Source organism: Teleopsis dalmanni, chromosome 2, assembly GCF_002237135.1.
Source record: "Teleopsis dalmanni isolate 2A chromosome 2, ASM223713v2, whole genome shotgun sequence".
Lineage (NCBI taxonomy): Eukaryota > Metazoa > Arthropoda > Insecta > Diptera > Diopsidae > Teleopsis > Teleopsis dalmanni.
In genome coordinates, this window is record NC_051847.1 from 154,290,947 (window position 1) to 154,309,582 (window position 18,636).

The 18,636-nt window shown below is 31.4% G+C and overlaps 2 protein-coding genes across 2 annotated transcripts; both read right to left on the reverse strand.

The window, feature by feature from the left end:
* Positions 1 to 13,362: 13,362 nt before the first annotated feature.
* LOC119682404 lies at positions 13,363 to 14,464 on the reverse strand. The gene is made up of 3 exons (XM_038095836.1): positions 14,277 to 14,464; positions 13,779 to 14,215; positions 13,363 to 13,723 (listed from the first exon to the last, which is right to left on the reverse strand). Exons 1-2 carry the CDS (start codon positions 14,313 to 14,315, stop codon positions 13,889 to 13,891), a joined length of 366 nt encoding a protein of 121 aa, XP_037951764.1. The 5' UTR covers positions 14,316 to 14,464; the 3' UTR covers positions 13,363 to 13,723; positions 13,779 to 13,888.
* Positions 14,465 to 16,637: 2,173 nt separating this feature from the next.
* On the reverse strand, positions 16,638 to 18,216 carry LOC119684910. The gene is made up of 2 exons (XM_038099047.1): positions 17,998 to 18,216; positions 16,638 to 17,923 (listed from the first exon to the last, which is right to left on the reverse strand). The coding sequence occupies exons 1-2, from the start codon at positions 18,049 to 18,051 to the stop codon at positions 17,459 to 17,461; spliced, it is 519 nt and encodes a 172-aa protein (XP_037954975.1). The 5' UTR covers positions 18,052 to 18,216; the 3' UTR covers positions 16,638 to 17,458.
* Positions 18,217 to 18,636: the final 420 nt, after the last annotated feature.

The window sequence follows — 18,636 nt, forward strand, 5'->3', positions numbered from 1 at the left end:
TTATATATGTGCTAAACAGACCACAAAGATGTTTTGCGATTGTTTAAAGGCATTTTTATTGCAAAGAGTTTTCTAGTACCAGAATAAAATCTATGTAGTAAATTTACACTATCGTTGTAAAATCCATATGTATACAGCAATTAGGGACATTTTTTAAATAAAGTTCATACAAAATTCATACAAAACTCATACAAAAATGTGCTAATGAGGTTCGATAATCATTATAACAGTGTGAGTTTTTAAAAGTTGATTGCATTTAAATTATATAGTGCTAGATGTCTGTTCGTGGAATTCTTAAACGAAAAGGTATAGAGGGGAATGAACTAGGAGATGAAATAAACAGAAAGTTTCGATATCTTACTATAAGTCCCAATGTATAAACTGTTTAGTACTTTACATTAACTCATTATTGCATTGACAAATACATTATGAACTAATCGTATAAACTGTGAGATCACTAGGATCCTTTAATTAGATAAAAGAAAAATGAAATATCTTCTGAATTTCAGTAAACCTGGATTTTAGCCATTGATGTTGGGACATTCCAATAAGTGAAATACATACAAGTTGCCATGAAATAGAGCACCCGAGGATCTGTAGTTTTTTAACGTAATTATCTGTCATTAAGGCTTAAAACCACGATGCTCTTAATGCTTGTATCAGTTTAATGCTCCGACAAAAAATTGGTTTTGATATTCCAAGCAATTCCGTAAGTACCAATTTAAGCTGTACGTTGGAATATAGTTTTCTATTTGAGAGAGAGTGAGTCCCATTTACAACCACTGCGGTTTTTTTGGATTACAGCACCTGATCAAAAATTATAAATCCATATTGAACGAAAGTTATGAATATATTCATTTTACCCGCTTAAGACGCCAGTCACAACTGGTTAGGGCACCTGAAGCTGTGTGTGTTGATCCCTATGGTACCAGATTAACACTTCCTGTCGAATGCCGCTAATTAAACACACTTATTACCATTTACTCCAAACAGTATCGGGTGGTGACTACTGGATTTTAGTTGCCATCAAAGACAGGTTTATTTTAAATCAGTATATGCTAATTCTTAGGTAAAACAAGCCTTAGTATATATGGAATTCAGCAATCACCATCTGTGTATCTGCCAGAGATTACAAAAAAAGCGTCTGCAACGTCTAGGACATAATTTTCTAGCTTATCGGATATTCTCAACTTTATCTAAAAAACCAAATGGCTTGACAACGGTAACACTTAAAGTCTGACAACTGTAAAGATATTAGAATGAGCAATGTAAATGTTGATGTTCGCATCAGTTCTGGTTTCTTAAGCCTTATCTAAGCCAGCGTAATATTATAAAAAAAATAAGATATAATGGTGTTATTTCGTATATCATACCTAGATTGGGTCGTATGCACAAAAAATAAATAATATCATGCAATAAATAAAGCCCTTACAGAAGCAAATTCTTGAAATTCAACAAGTAAGAAAATATATACAACTAATTAATTCAATTAACTTACAGCTGGTTTATGATTTTGTTCTAATATAACATAGCAAGTGAATATGTTAATGAACTTTCATAGCAAATTAACGAAACTACAATTTTGAACATACAAGTCAAGTACGGCTTCGGGTCATTTGGGTTATGTACACTGATTCTGAGCAAATTGGGCAGAGTTCAACCCTTGATAATTGCAGGGTTGCCAAAATTATTTACGAATAATTGAATACTGAATGAGAATTTGGCAATACTCGAAACAGCTGTATGGTCAGTCAAAAATTCAATTAATAAAAAATAATAAATTTTTTTATTGCAGTTCACTGCTTTCCGAAACCTCTCTTTAATAAGATATAATACTAATAAGATATAAATATATTTTATTTCATATCGGCGGTATTTAGTCTTTGACATCTTACTGAGGGCAGTATACATCAGAAATTTGAGTTGCTGAGACACAACTGTCAAATTGAACTAGTTCTATCAGCGAAATTTTATATTTTCAATATTCCTTTTTTCATAAATTAGAAAAATTTTCTTAAAATCAATAAGATGGATAAATTGAAAGGACATAATTTGGTATTTTATATATTAAACTTAAGCCACATTTTGCCACCTTTTTAATGCAAATACCTTTGTTTTTATAGTTGCTACTTCTACATACTAAATGAGAATTGTAAATATTATTTCTAAAATTTTGTAAATTCACAACTTTACCGAAATAATCTGATGTCACATTAGAACACTTACAAAGACTAAAAAGAATAACTCTGAGAAAAGTTTTTGAAATAAACGATTAGTTTACACAATAACATATGAATTGTCGATGAATATAATCCACGACTGTCCACGACTGTGTATCCACTTCGTTTAGGTTATCAAAACTAATTAATTATTATCGAGCAAATAAAATTGATTCAAATGAAAAGCAAAATATAAATACAGTCACTTCCATAACTCGAAGTATTATTTTGCAAAGAAAAGGTTCGACTTATGGAGACTTCGAGTTAGAGAATTTTTTTATTTTGTTTATCCTTCATAAGAAAGTGACACTTTCAAGACATTTTTCTGGAACGCAAAAGTGATTCCTTCTGCTAACGAAAATCTCAACTTTTCTTAAAGTAACGAAAACAAGAAAATGTCATTGGATATAAACACGGGTTTATAAAGTGAAAGACCCACCCATTCAACGTATTAAGTGCTCAAGATGTGACTTGCTTCAGCTATTCTGAAAGAGTTTACGTTGCCATTGTGAAAGGTTGCCATACATCGCGATTAGTTCTTCTTATTTCTGCAAATTATTCTGGTAAATAAATGTTAATATATCATTAAAATTTAATTGATTTTATAGACCAGTTGCCATAGAAAACGATTTTTGAAACAGTATACGACCATTTCCATTGAAACGCTTTGAGTTAAACGCCCATATCATCGACTGTCATACACAAATATCCGTGATTCGACAATTTTCACACTCTAATACATTACATTATCTAACACATAAACACGAGATCTAACACGATCTCTGTAGGAATCAATGAGAACAATTTTTCAGTGACGATTAAAAAATTATGCAGTAGTTTATGTATAATTAGTTCGCAGTGGAAATCTGAATATCAGAGTATAACGCATGATAAGCTTGCGTTGTGAAGTTTTGAAAATCATCAATATTTTTGAGTGAGTTTTATGAGCAATCGCAAAAGAAGGATCTTCATCGGCAAGAATGGATGTAAGTCGGCCAATGCATTGTTGTTCAGATAATTTACTTTTAAAACTGTAAAAAATTATCGCGTAAATACTTATTCCAAATAATTGATTGATCTAAATAACATAGAGTTGCCAATACTCTCAATAAAGAAGTAACCCTCACAAATGGCGTTAATCATGAAAAATGACTTCTGGAGCGGTGGTCAATTAACCAAACCAGAAATATCTCGGAAACTATTATTTGCATTTTCTAAAGCTTCAATTTTTTATAATAATTTGGACTTAAAAGACTGTGACTCAAGGACATACTAAACCATCTGAATTTTGTTGATAATTAACACTCAAAAAAACGACTGACATAGCTTCATGTCTTGAGAAAATGTGGTAGATGAAGAGCACAACTAAAAAATACTCGGATTTATAAGTTGCCTCTTTAAGAGGCCACCGTTGGCCAATTTTTTATATAAATGGTCTATTGTGCAACTTGAAATTTGTCAATGTTGTGAAATGTCGTGGGATGAAGTAAAAAAATTCACTCCTCAATTTTTTGTTTTTCTTTAATATCTGTTTCAAAAAATCGATTGTAGTCGTAGTTTACTCCGTAAGTTACTGTTGACAGCAGAACTTCTCTTAAAAGACCGTTTTCCTATCTCTCTAGAGTGGTATTAAATTTGATAATTTCATACTCCTCCCTATTGCTGATTGTGAAGTATCCATGGATGATGATGTTCATAGAATTTCGAACAATGCCTAACCGACTTAATGGTTTTGCTACTACTTCCAAATCTAGACGGATTTTTTTGGAGCATTTTGACGTCATTTCAAAAATTTCTTCATGTGTAACGAATTCGTATTCCTTACGTTCATCAAATTGCTATATTTTGATTTGACCTCTTGCGAATAGTTCAATGCCATTGAAAAATAATTCAAAATATAAAAGTTTAATTTATTTTTTTCATTAGCCTCGTGCCATCCTTGTAATTGCTGGATGGCTTGCGCACCTTCGTTTAGCCTTTTCGCAAAACTATTAATTTTGTTGGTGATTTTTCTCTTAGCACTGTTCACGGTACCCAATGTTGGTATCATATTTTTTAATTTTGATTTCTCGGTTTTAATTAAAGCTTTTGGTTATTATCTAATGTTTCAATGTCGCGGTATACTTCATCGTTTACGCCAAATATGGATGTGAGTATTGTACCAAGCATACCCCTTTTCTGTCTACCTGACGTTGGTAAAGTTTTCATCTGTAGTCTGTTAAGAATTCTGTGTAAACTTCGCGACTACTCGAACAAATATTTTAGTGTGGCTGGTAATCGTGTTTTATGTTCTTTCCATCCTTGCCGAAGTGATGATGGAACAAAATCAACAAAACCCATGCCTAATAACCATAGCTTTCGAATCATTATTTTTGCCTTTATTGTTATTTGCGTTAACCGTCCTAAAGGATCAAATAACTTTGATGCATCACTCAACAATGCTCTTTTATTATATTTTAAATGAGTTCATGTCGAGAGTAAACTCGAATTCGTCAGTTGTACCATCTTAAACCTAATATTTTTATATGGTTTCGGTCATCCAAGTTGAGTTTTAGCATCTCTTCTCTATTTTCTTCCAGTACCTGCTGAAGTAATTCTGGATTGTTTAATTTCAGTGTTTTTAATGTAAAGCCTCATTTTTCAAGTACTCCGATAAGTTGTTTTCGGATTGTTTTGCATTCTTCTATCATGTCTGCTTCGCCTAAACAATCATCTACATAACATCATTATCGTATGGTTCTACTTCGGATTGGAAATTCACTCTCATAATCATCTGTCAACTAGTTTAATGTTCTATTAGCCAAGTATGGAGCTGATGATATTTCATAGGTTACTGTATTTAGAACATATTCCTTAACTGGTATTGGCACATCTTTTCTCCAAAATCCGCGTTGAAGATCTTTATCATTGAAGTGCACCAATATCTGCCGGAACATTTTTTCTATATCTGCGGGTAAGACAATTGAAAACCTGCGCCAATGTAAAAGAGTTGAAAGATATCGTTTTGGATTGTTGGCCCAACCATCAATATATCATTAAGTGATTTCCCTGAACTAGTTTTTGTAGAGGCATCAAATACCATACACAGTTTTGTTGATGAACTTTCGTTTTTCATAACTTCGTGGTGTGAAAGATAACAAACTTCTTTGGAAGCCGTTGTCTAAACTTCTTCCGTGTGACCCAATTCTAAATATTTCTCTATAAGCTCGGTATATTCCAGTCGAAGTTCGTGATTCTTGGCTATTTGTCCTTTAAGAGGTAGAAATCTTGTCGTTGCTGCTCTCTTGGATTCGCCTGGCATCGATCGAGGTTACTTTAATGGTAGTTTGATTCCCGATAAAAATAGTTTCTGTATATAATGAATTCTGAACAACAAAAAAACAAAACCAAACCGATCCCGCCACCATTTCTTCCCTGCCACCCTCAATCATAAAAACCCCATCAAAATTATAATTAAATAATAACACATGTAAATGGTATAAATAATTTGTGAATGTAAAGGTTAAAGCGAATTTACCGAAACACGCGTAGAGATACACAAAACATAACGACTTTAAAAATATTTAAATGAGATCATTTGTACTGGATCTGCATATTGGATAATGTGGATGTAAGTGATTGCATTACTACAGCCTCAAATGCATAAATGTCTTTCGGATCATACATGAAGTAGATAGTATGTTAAGTGTCGCTTTTGCAATGGTTTTCGTTGATTGTCCATTAACGCTATTTATGTTCGTTTCGTTACCGATCATATAATGATCAGTGCACTCAGATACCCATTGTACAGTGAACTTTATAATGACATTTTAAAACTATTTCTAGCTCCTTTGAATAATCGGAAAAGGTTTGGAGACGCTAAGAAGCTGATATTTGAGCTACTTAAAGAACTAAATTTCAAAACTTTAGGTCTGAGGGTTGAAAGAGTGAGACAAAGTATCAATGTCCACCAAACAAAAGCGACATAAGCTGTTGTGAGCTTATCAAGACTGCCAGATCAAAACGAATGAGACAACATATAGAACGTAATAACCTTGCATATATTTTTTATAAAATAAATAATGTTAGCTAACAGATTATTTACCAGCCGTTTGAGTATTAAGTGTTGGAAAAAGAAGACCATGTCAAAATAATAAATTATTAGCAGGTTGTTACTCTAATACATAAGGTTAAAAGTTTTATTAGATCATGTGGCAGCACCAGCCAGCACCAGCACCGGTTCAAAACACTTTCAGGAAATTAATGCTGAAATAAAAAATTTTACTCTTTCTTTTTGACTGTTGGACTTCTTAAATATCTGTTTCAAAAAGTCGATTACTGTTGTAATTTACTCCGTAAACTAAGCCGATTGAATTAGGACAGACTCCAGTCGTCGAGAACTCATCAATTATAAGCTAGAAGGAGCCGAACGCGATCGCAGACTTCAAGTCATTCCGATTGGTCCTGGTTTCATACCAGATTGGGGGCGCAAGCTTGCAAGTGCCGCCAGCCATGTGCCTATACAAGAAATGGAAAGGCAAAAAACTAAACACGTCTCAATCGACGTCGAGCGGATTGAAGGACAGCGCTATAATATTTTGTGTCACTATACAAGATCCGGCAACGTCTACTTTATTTCTTTTCTATACAAGAGCGGATCTATAAAGAAAGAAGTATGGTTTTAAGAAAGGTAAGCCAGTTACCTTTTCATCACCCAATTTATTTGCTGCATATGCACACTTATACGCACATACGCCACAAAACGTCTTTTGTAATCTTTTGGATTAAGGCATGATTTCCCATGGACTTTCGTGGTTGCAGAGGTTCGGAAATGTACATTAGTAATACCGAAAGCCTAGCATAAAACCTGATGTGTGAACTATTTAGGAGCATAAAAGAAATAACTAATATGGTGACAAATGAATCGTGGACTAATCGCAATGACTGCAAGGTTACTAGAATCTTATGGTCTAAATTAGATAGAAATAATTATGCATTTCTTACTGGAGTACTTACGCAGCACATGAGTATTAATGTTGGCGTATGCCGACATTTGGACTGTGCTGGAGTTGCTACGATGAAAAAGAGATGGAATTTATTAATGTCTTTGTTCTAGGCTTCAATGTCACACATGAAAGTAACTGCAGTTAACATAACTTGTCTCTCCCAGCAACTATAAGGGTTAACATTAGTCAACAGATGTCGCAGCGTGAAAGTGGTGATAGTTGTATTAGGGTGCACCCTAGAAAAGAATCTTGAATTATTCTAAATATTCATAGTTGGGAAGTGAAAGTCAGACCTTGAAAGCATTATAGACATAAACCATATTTTCAAAAGCAAGGAAGTAAGTTTGATTGGTCTTCGTAGCTGCATCATAAATTGATGCTAAATGTAGTGATAATATCGCTACCCTCGTACATTGTTCAGGTCGTATTATGAGAAATCTTGAAAATTTAATCTCCAAATCGATATTTGAAGCAATGTTTGTTTCGTTTTTCTATTTGAGTGCGCAGCACATTTGACGGTTGTTTGTTAATTGTTGTTGTACGCAAACAACAAACAACTTGTCTTGACTTGGTTTACTTGTAATTTCATTTAGTTTATCTCCATTTGCAGTTCTGCATTGACTTGGTTGAGTTAAGTTTGCATAAAGTTCAAACTGGAAATGTTCTTCCTTAGCATTTGTTAGTCCTTGCCACTAGGATTTTGCTGTGCTTTTCCTGTTTTGTTATTGTTGCTGACTTTCTCTTGTCTTTCGTATTTCGTGTTTTATATTCTGTGCTCTCTGTTTGATATTCTGTGTTTTGACTCTATTTAGAATTATTTTTATAAAATTCCATTTGTTTATGGAGGGGAACTTGACAGAAATTGCTCTGGTCGCCTGCTTAAAGCATAAAAATATTTCCGTTTTCGAATGATATAAAACTCGACTGGAATAAATGAGCTTAAGGAAGAAAGTGCACAAAATGGCTTCGCTGCGATTATGTAAAAAGTTTTTAAATAATTGTTATGTTTTATAATGAGAAACACTATAAGTTTAATAGGTTAAAAAGTTTTCAATTTGTTTATTCTCATGTTCATTCCCTTACACTTGCTTAACATGCGTGGGTTGAGCGGAACCGGATCCACTTGTATGGAAAGAGAAGCCGGAATATAAAAAGTAATTTTGCTTAAAATTACATCGTCAAATAAAAATGTTACAATTACATTTAATTTAGATATTTAATTTAATTTAAGATATTTTGTTATAATTTTTAAATGAATAAAACTATAAAAACCAAACATAAACACATAGAATTTTATTTTTTGCTCGAAGAAATGACAAGTTGAAATAATCTACGATTAACATTGAATTGTCCCAACTTTAGTAAAAAATTAATTAGCACTTTAAAATTACATTATATCAAGTTAAGTCGATTATCATAGTAATGTATTGTAATGGTAATGTTGCGCCTTTTCCGAGTTAGTGCATCTGGGCACTTATACTCTTTGATAGCTGGGGAGTTTCTGCATTTGCAGAGTCCCTCCCATCTCACTGACTAATTGGAGTATTCCTCATAGTCTTCGTGATTATACAGTGACTGATCTAAGATCTGCGTACCGCCCCGATCATTTAGTGATTACTCTGAGATTAGATAGTGCTAAGTAGGACAATCTATCGGTTTTCGCATATAGCTTCAGAGCTCTGTCTATGCTTTTTGACCAGATCTATATTAAGGTCTGTTAGCATGTTATTCGTGCGGATGTACTATGGCTCTTTGAAGAGCTTTCGGAGAGCCTGACTTTGAGCAACTTATAGCTTCTGTAGCGACACACCCATAAAGTAGTGCTGGTCTAATTATATGGCTGTAGATCAACTTTCTGTTCTAAGATTGTTGTTATTTTGACTTTTCTCAAAACATCACCCTACAAGTACCGCTATAACTTTTTTTGTGAAGTTAACCTCTAAGAGTACTGTATATTAAAATAAAGATGAAACTTATACAAATATTTTAAGTCACACATCGTTAATGTAACTTAATTGGTTTAGCTGCTATAGTTATAAATATACAGATGAAAAATGTTTTTTTGACGGTTTTTTTGAATTTTTTCGCTTTTCAATGTGATAGGACTCCCACAAAAACATTTAAAAAAAAGGTTTTCTTAATTAATGATTGGGATTATTTTAATAAAAACATTTTAAGTGGCTGAATATAAAAATCGAATAAAAATTTCAGAAGTTATTCGCCCTTTTCTATATTTGCCCAAAGTAGTGATTTTTATTAATAAGACAGAAAAATCATTGCATTTTGTATAAAAGTTTAACGTCGAACACGAAATTGCATTATTGACAGTGTATTTATATGTTATAATGAGCTATATGTGTGCCTTCTTAATGGCAGAGAATACCACTAAATACTCGCACTGCAATTTTGGTGAAATCCAAATGATTTTTCTTTATATTCGCATTTGATTTAGGCTTTTAGGTCCTATACTATTTATATGATATACAATAAAATTTAAAACATCACTTACTTCTATTAAATTTGAAAATTTTGTTTTAATAAGTCTATTCGTAAATAAAATGCATTTTACTTGTTTTAAACAAAAATAATTTTGAAGATTGGTACTAGTCACGGCTCTTCTACATCAACAAACATCTACCGGCGTGATGGAGGATGGCGGATCCAGCCACGAACGATCCTGGCCTCTTCGACTGCCCGCTCCGTACGGTTAGTTATCGCCCTCTGAAGTAACCTCATGTAAATCGCTTCTCTACAAGCGTTTCTTCTATCATAATAATCCACTAGACGCTCCCCTAACTAGTGAAGTGAAATGAGAGTATTGAGCATTTATAAAGTAATTAACTCGTATATATTGAACAATTTACCACTATAATAGTTGTATACGCGGCCAGTCCAAATAAAACATACCTTATATGTGACATTGTATCTTTTTTTTTTTTTTAACTACCTGAATATATGTTAGTGATTTATATACCAAAAGTCATGTTGTTTAGTCAGCTTAAAGTTTTGCGGATAAAACTCCAAACGATATATATGGTGTAATTTTTTTTTCTTACAGAAATCTAGCTTCAATTGAATTTTTTTTCTGAACGTCACATTTTTTTAAATATTTCTATGAAAATATGATTTAAATAGATTTTTTATAGAAAATATGATAATTAAATTATCATGTAATAAATGATTAATATCCAATAACTCCTCATTGTGCTTTCAGTTCAGTGCATTATATGAAATTTTGGGGCACATAAGAATTTATTGGTATCCTCGCAAGGAAAATATTTTTTATTTACTCATTTAAACTCAAACTCATTTAAATCAATATCTAGTATTTTATGCACTTCTTAAAGCCCAACCATATCATATGCTTATATTCGACTATTGTGGTAGAACGTCAACAGAGAATCCACCTCGACTGTTTTATTTACTTTCTGTACTATAAGCTTCTCTTATTAAAAACTACTTTTTACTATGGACTTCACTTTTGATATTCCGTTTAATGTTCTTTGGCCTTCTATTTGGTGTTATGGCAGTCTTATTTATATATATTAGGTTTACTAAACAAATCCTAGCTGAAGAGTTTGTGTATAATTTCGACAGGTAAAATATAACTGAAATGTTCGGAATTGTAGCCTCCGAAGGGAATGAATCATTGCTCTTTTTTACTGGTTTTACTACTCAGTTTTTCAAATGAATATCGAAATATCTCAAGATCAGTTCAGAATTTTTTAGTATTAGTTGATGGTTGGTGCTCTCGATCTATCACTTATTTTTTGGAATAAATTCAATTCGAGGAGTCATAAAGAATTTAAATGCCGTTCATTTTAAATGAAGCTCCGGAATCTTATTTTCTGAGTTAGGTCCATCTTTCTAAGACTATGAAGTAGGCTGTAGTAGCTCGTCAGAGATTTTTGTGTTAGACCCAAAGACTTCTGTCCACACACTCTCAATAGTTTTGCAACCATCACATTTAACACCAAACAAGGAGTACTGCTACTCCATTCCTGCCTAGTCAATTATACTGTGAGTAACTTTCCGAAAATTGTATACATGTTTTCGGTTCCTCTTGAGGAGCGAGTAATATTTGAAGAAGGTTAGAATATCATACTTAAATTACTTACAATATATGAGAATCTTAATTCTGAGCTTTCAGAGGGCAAGGAAGAAACTGAGAAAATGTTTTATGGTGCAGATGTCTCTTAAACAAAATGAACATAAGCGGTTATCATTCAAGTTGTAAGGACGAAAATTTGTACAAATTTTTAACCAACAAAGTAAACAAAAGCTCCTCAGCACAATTGGAAAAGAATATTTGTGCGCTACATGAAAAACACGGCTGTTGAGTGTAAAGAAGAGCGCATTTTTAAGAAGGTTGTCTTATGTTAATAATCGACATGGCGGTGATACGAACAAGTAAGGCGTATTAAGTACTATCTAGCATAATTGTGATGTTAACAGGAAAATTATGCCAACGATCTTTTAGTCCAACACACTAAAAAATTTTTCGAAAGATCGTTTGAGAGACATTTCTCTCTGGTATTCTGGTAGCTGTCTTTTGAAAGACAGAAGGGTGTTTTTTGCTATTGCGCACATATTTTAATTGTCAGCAAAGTTTTTTTTGTGTTTTTCGTGTTTGAAACTTCTTTCGTATAAAATAAAATTATAATAAATTAAAATAAAAACTATTGATTAAATAATTAATTAAAATTTGTGAAAGAAGAACAATTTTTAATTTCATTTTTAACACGACGCCATCGAAAAAGTATTGAAATACATATTTCATATACTTATGTTTAAATATATTTTATATCTAAATGTTGGTATTTATTAATATTTATTTAACGTTGATTAATTAATTTAATTATAAATTTATATATATTTAAGCTATATTTTTAAAATGAATTAATTTTTTTTTTTGCTACTGCTGTGCCTAATGGAGTAATAGCTGCTACCATTTCTTTCGTGATATGATTTAAATTCAGTAAATAATTATTCATGTATAAATAATAATATAATGGAACATACATCTGGCGGCTCTTCATCATATTTTAATTTGATTTAATATTCAATTTATTACTTGCTTGCGGTAGCGATTAGCTGCTTTCCATTTCACCAGGAAAGTAGTAGATCTCATTACGAATCACGAATCGTTTTTTGAAACAAGACTGATCTTTCAAAAATCTTTCAAAAAACTTTTAACGATCTTTGTTAAAATTGCCTTGTAAGTCATAGAGCACCAAGATGTTTTTAAAAGAAAAATATATCTAGAAACTCAGTAATCTATATATTTGAGCTTCCAACCTGTGGTACTTGCAGTCTTCAAAAAATTATTTACCAATAATTATATATAGGAATTAATTCCATAAAACATCTGATTGTAGGTATTTGGCAATACTCGAAACAACTGTATGGTCATCCAAAAACTCAATTAATAAAAAATAATTAAAACTTTTGCTGTTGCAATTTAATACTATTCGAAACCTTCTTATTATTTTATTGAATATTATTTGATTTAATTTTATATTCTTTCATATTCTTTCTTTCTTTATATTCTTTCTATTTTATAAAATTTTATGTATATTATGTTGTTTTTTTAAAAATTCCCTTTTGTTCGTACAATTTCACAAACCAGTTAATCAATCTTATGGACCTTATAGTCTCAAGCAATGAACTTTTTACTTATATTAAAAGTCCAAAATTTCACAATTGAGTTAGTCTCAACATCGATAACTACTTAAGATTTTATATGTTATATTATACTTAACACAACAAAAAACATATATCAAAAAATGCATTTAATATATTTTAAAAGAGATGCCTATTTATATCAACCAGACTAAAAGCTATTTTCTTGCAAGTCTGAAAGAATAATTTACGGCTATTGTCATTTAAAAGAAGTGATATAATTCTGACTACAGTATTAGGTCAGAGATAAATTGGGTACCAACTAAGGCGTACGACATATTTTAACAAAATATCCAGAAGTTTTGTTCTATAAACAATCAAACATACTATCACTAAAAACAAAATATAAAAATATATTTCTAAACTATATATCACTCGAAAGATGAAGATTGAATTGTGAATAAATCTAAAAAAATAGACATCCTCATCACCATCATCAGAAATTGTGCAAAATAAACAAATAAACTAGAATGTGGTAAGTTGTAAGTTAAACGTTTTAATTTTAAAATAAACAAAATAAACTGAGATTTTAAACTGCCAAAACTAACAATTATGTGTGAACTTGTCATATGTTGTGTTTCATCACTAGTTTCGTCAACACCTCGCAGAAAAACATTCTTCTGTCATTTTAAAAATCATGCCATCAATACAAACCAATGACCTCAACTCCGTATTTCCAATAAGGAAATAAGTAGTGTCCCCAAGTAAAGTATACAGTCCACAAAGTTATATTATTTGCTTTCTTATGATTACCAGCACATGAACAATCAAAGGGTTAATCATCTGACAATCTTGTAAATGGTTTCCCTTCATCTGCTCTTACAAGCAATAGACCTCCTTAAAGATTAAGAATATTAAACATATTTGCTAATATATTTTGTATCTAAAATACCTCTCAATATACTTTCTCCAAAATTTTAATTGAAGAGTTCAACACGACCACTTGCTAGACTGAATCTGTTTTGGTCTTTCGGTACTCCTCTTCTTCTCAGGACATATTGTTTACGTACTGGATTCATTGCATTGCATCGCTTCCATCCTCAATATTCCCTTCTCTATTTTTTTCGAAAGCTTTATTAAATTTTTTATTTGAATTTGAAAAACCATCAATTTCGATATTATTAGTTTGTCTAGGACATCACTTTCTTCATCATATTCATAAATAGATGAACACGTATTTAAACCATCACCACAGATATTCTTATGCAATTGAACTGATGAGCAAGCATCATTGCCCTTCTTTGGTGTTTCAGAGGTATTAATAGTTGGATAAACGTTCGCCATTCCAGTTTTCTTGGAATTTACCAATATGAAGCTATCTGAGAAGCTCTATGTATTGCGAATATAAGATTTAAACTTTAGTAGTATTTAGTTTAATATGATCACTTACTTTTTTCGGCAATCGCATTTTTGAAATTTCCTTTGACATTTTTACAATCTGGATTTAACCAATGAATTTCAGTTCAATTTATTTATAGTTTCACCAAAATTTTTGCAACGTCATAATTTTGATTAAATTTTACGGGACCAAAATGTGAACAATTTTGTTGGAAAATAAAATAAACTGAATTACAGATTTTGATAATCACACATAAACTCACATTAATAAACTATGTTTACTTTGTTAATTAAGTGATTGTGTTTTTATCACTCGTACATAGTAAATTTATTATTAGACCATTTGTAATACATTTTCACCGGCGTACAGAAGGTGCTTTTGAAACAGCTCCTTTCGCTATTCCCAGGTATTAACTTTTCCATTATGGTCCTTTTTATGTAAACATTATTGATGCTTTAGAAATTTTTTTCTTTTGAAAGACAAGAATAGTATTAAATCAAGTTAAATAAGAATAGTTTAAATATTTCAGATACTGATAACTGCAAATGATCTGGTCTTCCAAATAAAGCGGTTGCAACGGCATTTCACCGTTGGTCAGTCGGATGACCGTAAATGAAGTTACTTTTGATCGAATAGATTAATAACCCTGCATACTAAATCGGTTCTTTGGTAACTGTTCTTGGTTTCGTAAGTTAGAAACTCTTTTCAGACATCAATAATGACTCACTGTGTAATGAGTCATCTCTTTCTGTGCCTATTTCGTATATTTGGAATATAACATATTGATACACTATATACTATGTAATAGTATATACACATAGTAATGTGGGACGCTATGGTATCGTTAGGTAATATCGTTTGAGTTAAAAATAGATTTTTTTTAAAGACATATAGAAAAAAAAATTTGAAACGATTCTCTTCGTATTATGAATAAAGTTTATGCAAATTTATGTACCTAAACGATTTATATATATACTTGACATGCCCTTATCACGATATATATTGTTGTTTTTTTATTTTTATTATTACTCAATGTTCTTTTCTTTAACAAATACATGTATCAAGCATATAAAAGAGAGATCCATAGACTTAGTTTTAACTGAAATTATTTAGTAATAGACTTCATCTTCACACAGAAATAAAAAAAATATAACTGCGGTTTTTTTCATTGAAATATTTAAACATTTGTGCTACTGACAGACTCCACTTAGCACGGGTGTCTTGATCATTTGATCAAATTGTTAGAAGACTGATAGAGGTATTGTCAGTAGTCAATAGGTTTTATCTAATGACCAAAGTTGACTCAAAACATGTATCGTGAAATGATTGTTTTTATTTCGCGTACAGAAAAATATTACATAAAGTATAGCTGGTTAGTATAGTACTTAGTCTATGCCATTCGATTAAGTTTTTGCCAATAATTATTGCATAGCGAGGTATGATTAACACTGATTTTTCATATTACAAGTTTCGGATACTTCCTACTCAACGAAATGCGAAAAAAAAATATATTTGGTACATAAAACGTATGCGATTCTTACAAAGTTGGCTTATTAAATTCTTTTTAAGTACATATTAATAAGTAGAGGTTCAGACCACATTTAATATAAATTTAAAGTGAAGGAATTTGCAATCCAATAAAGGAATTTGCATTCCAATAAATGAGTCATTCGCTAATCTAAGCAAAGTGTATGGTCCTAAAGTGTGCACCTTACTTACAGGCATCATCAATCAAGCCATCAGATTGTCTTTGTCCGTTTTTATTTTAAATTTTGAATGCGAATTGTTATAGGTATTTAGGTAAAAACCACAGACCTTCTAAAAAATCAAAAAGAGACTAATAAATTTGTTTTATGTAGTATTATATATCTTTAGCACCTATTGTTTTGTTTTCCCGAAAGTTTAGTGAAATAGTTCCACACGGATATTATTCGGTTTGTACTTTAGGCAGTCTTCTTTTTCAAGTTCATTTTGTTGCACTACTTCCATCCTCATTATTCCTTCTTCTATTTTATTAAACACAACTTTTGAACATTTATTTGAATATCCTGAATGTTCTGAATACCCGTCAATTTATATATTAAAATTTTTCTAGGACTTCATTTTTCCTTTAATCCTCATCAATGGATAAACACGTACTTATACTAACACCACAGATATTTTTATGCAAATGAAAACATGAGACAGCATCAACCTTCTTCTCTGGTGGTTCAGATGCACTAATAGTAGAATAAATTTTTGACAATACAGTATTTTTGAAACTTATCAATATGAAGCCCTCTGAGAAGTTCTATGCATTACGAATATACGTTTTAAACTGAACTTCTATCAGTTTGAATTTCACTGCTTACCTTTTTCGATAACAGTATTCTGAGAATATTCTTACACATATCAAGACAACCATATAACAAATGTACTTAGGTTCGATTTATTTATCGTTTTATCAAAATTTGTCTAACATCATAATTTTGCTACAGTTTTATTAGAAAATAAAATAAACTGAATTACAGATTTTGTTGAACAGATTTAAATTTACACTAAAAAACCATGTAAAGTTTGTGATTCAGAACACTCTTATCGTTTGGTCAGCGAATATATCTTTTTCTGATATATAGAAGGTACTTTTTAAATCGCTTATTACACTGTTCCTGAAAATAAATGTTTCCCATACGCAAATTTGTTATTTTCAAATAAAAGTATTATTGTTATTTATTTTAGTAGTTCCGGATATTTTAGAAAAATTTACCCAAAAACTATATCATGAATTGGATCGAATGAACAATAAATTAAATGTTTGTCTAGATAAAGCCAAATGATTTACTCTTTCAAATGAAGCGGTTGGTAAAGAAATATTTGATATTTTTCAACTGACAGTTAATTGAAGTTTCTTTCGTACTATTAGACTATGAACGTAACTCACTTAATCTAGACCCAGGTGATAATTTTCTTGATATTCAGAGAGGTTTAAAACGTCTTGTAAAAATCTGAATCTCGGAAAAAAGTGTGTCGAATACTGAAGCTACTGACATAATCAGTATAATCATCAGAATCTAACCATCAACCATCGAAATGTAGCTGTCTATCCATGGCTAAACCTCGAATTCCTCTCAACAGACAAACATATGGATAATTTCTGTAGTGTTATAGAAACAGACTGAGGTAATCACAATACTCACACAACCCATGTATTGTCTGAGTTCACTTACGATACAACTTTTTCACTATGCTTTCTCTTAAATTTTAGTTGAGGAGTTGGATTTGGATGACTTAATCACATTTTCAAGTAATTTGTTTGATGATGCTGGGAGTTCAGAGCAATTGGTATTAGATTGTACTACAATTCCATTATCTTCTACGATGTTTCGGTGTTTCTCTTTTTCATAGGACGCAAGACGTTTAAGTCTGTTGTTGTAAAATCTTACTTCGTTTATTGCGAATTGCTGAACTTTTCTTATTTCCAACATCTCTTCCCCTGCTTGATGCAGACGACTCTGTATATTTTCTATTTTATATCCAATATCTTTTAAATTTGGTGTTGCAATCTGAAGTTTTCGAATGACGTTTTTATTACTTCCAGTATTGCCGTGATGAGTAGTACTCGCGCCATCAATGTCTTTCCTTGATGTTTTTCTCTTACTAATGGTTTTATTAGCTTTCAATGTGGTTTTGTTAGTTACTAAACCTGTTGGTGATGGAGTCTTTGAAGAATATAAATTTTAAACGAAATTAGTTGAAGTTATCTTCACTCAGTGCTATAAACATTATTCCCTACCTTCTTCGGCAACTCCTTTTTAGTAAGTGATTTGGCGCTAATGTCCCTTGGCATCTTTCCAGACTTATTTCCTAATTGATTTTCGTTCAGTTATTGATTATATTCACTATAATTTGTGCAACGGCATAATTTTGCAAATATCTTTTGGAACGAAAATGGAAAATGGTAATTGTTTTGCCAAAGAATAGAACGATTTCATTATTACATTTTGTTGATCAAATTTTCCTTTTTGTTTTTAAGCTATGTTTGCTTTGTGTTTAAAAATAATTATTCAATTTTTTTTTTCATTAAATAATCTTTTTAGTTATTTTAAAAGGTACTACACAACACGTTTTGCTATTTCAAATCGATATGTGTTCGAGTTGACTTTTTGGTGACTTCAAAGTTGTTTTCGGTAAACAACAAAACTTAACTTGCGAAACTTATAACTATTCATCACGATATTCGATATGGATTATCAAAACAAAAGTGCATCCCCCTACCAGTTTCGGGTGGTGAAAACCAATTTCTTGAAATTGCAAAACCCAAACATAATTGTAACGAGTTTGATTGCGACTTCGTTAACTCGAGGTTGAATGATATGTTTTATACATAATCACCACATGAAAACAATCTGTCGAACAACGTTTCTTTTATCTA

What these genes read in the sequence shown, in the direction of transcription:
- LOC119682404 (XM_038095836.1), bottom strand. Translation starts at nt 14,315, where the DNA reads ATGTCAAAGGAAATTTCAAAAATGCGATTGCCGAAAAAA. An exon ending in AAATGCGATTGCCGAAAAAA is followed by an intron (nt 14,216 to 14,276) that starts GTAAGTGATCAT and finishes CGCAATACATAG; the next exon opens with AGCTTCTCAGATAGCTTCAT.
- LOC119684910 (XM_038099047.1), bottom strand. Translation starts at nt 18,051, where the DNA reads ATGCCAAGGGACATTAGCGCCAAATCACTTACTAAAAAGGAGTTGCCG. An exon ending in AAAAGGAGTTGCCGAAGAAG is followed by an intron (nt 17,924 to 17,997) that starts GTAGGGAATAAT and finishes TATTCTTCAAAG; the next exon opens with ACTCCATCACCAACAGGTTT.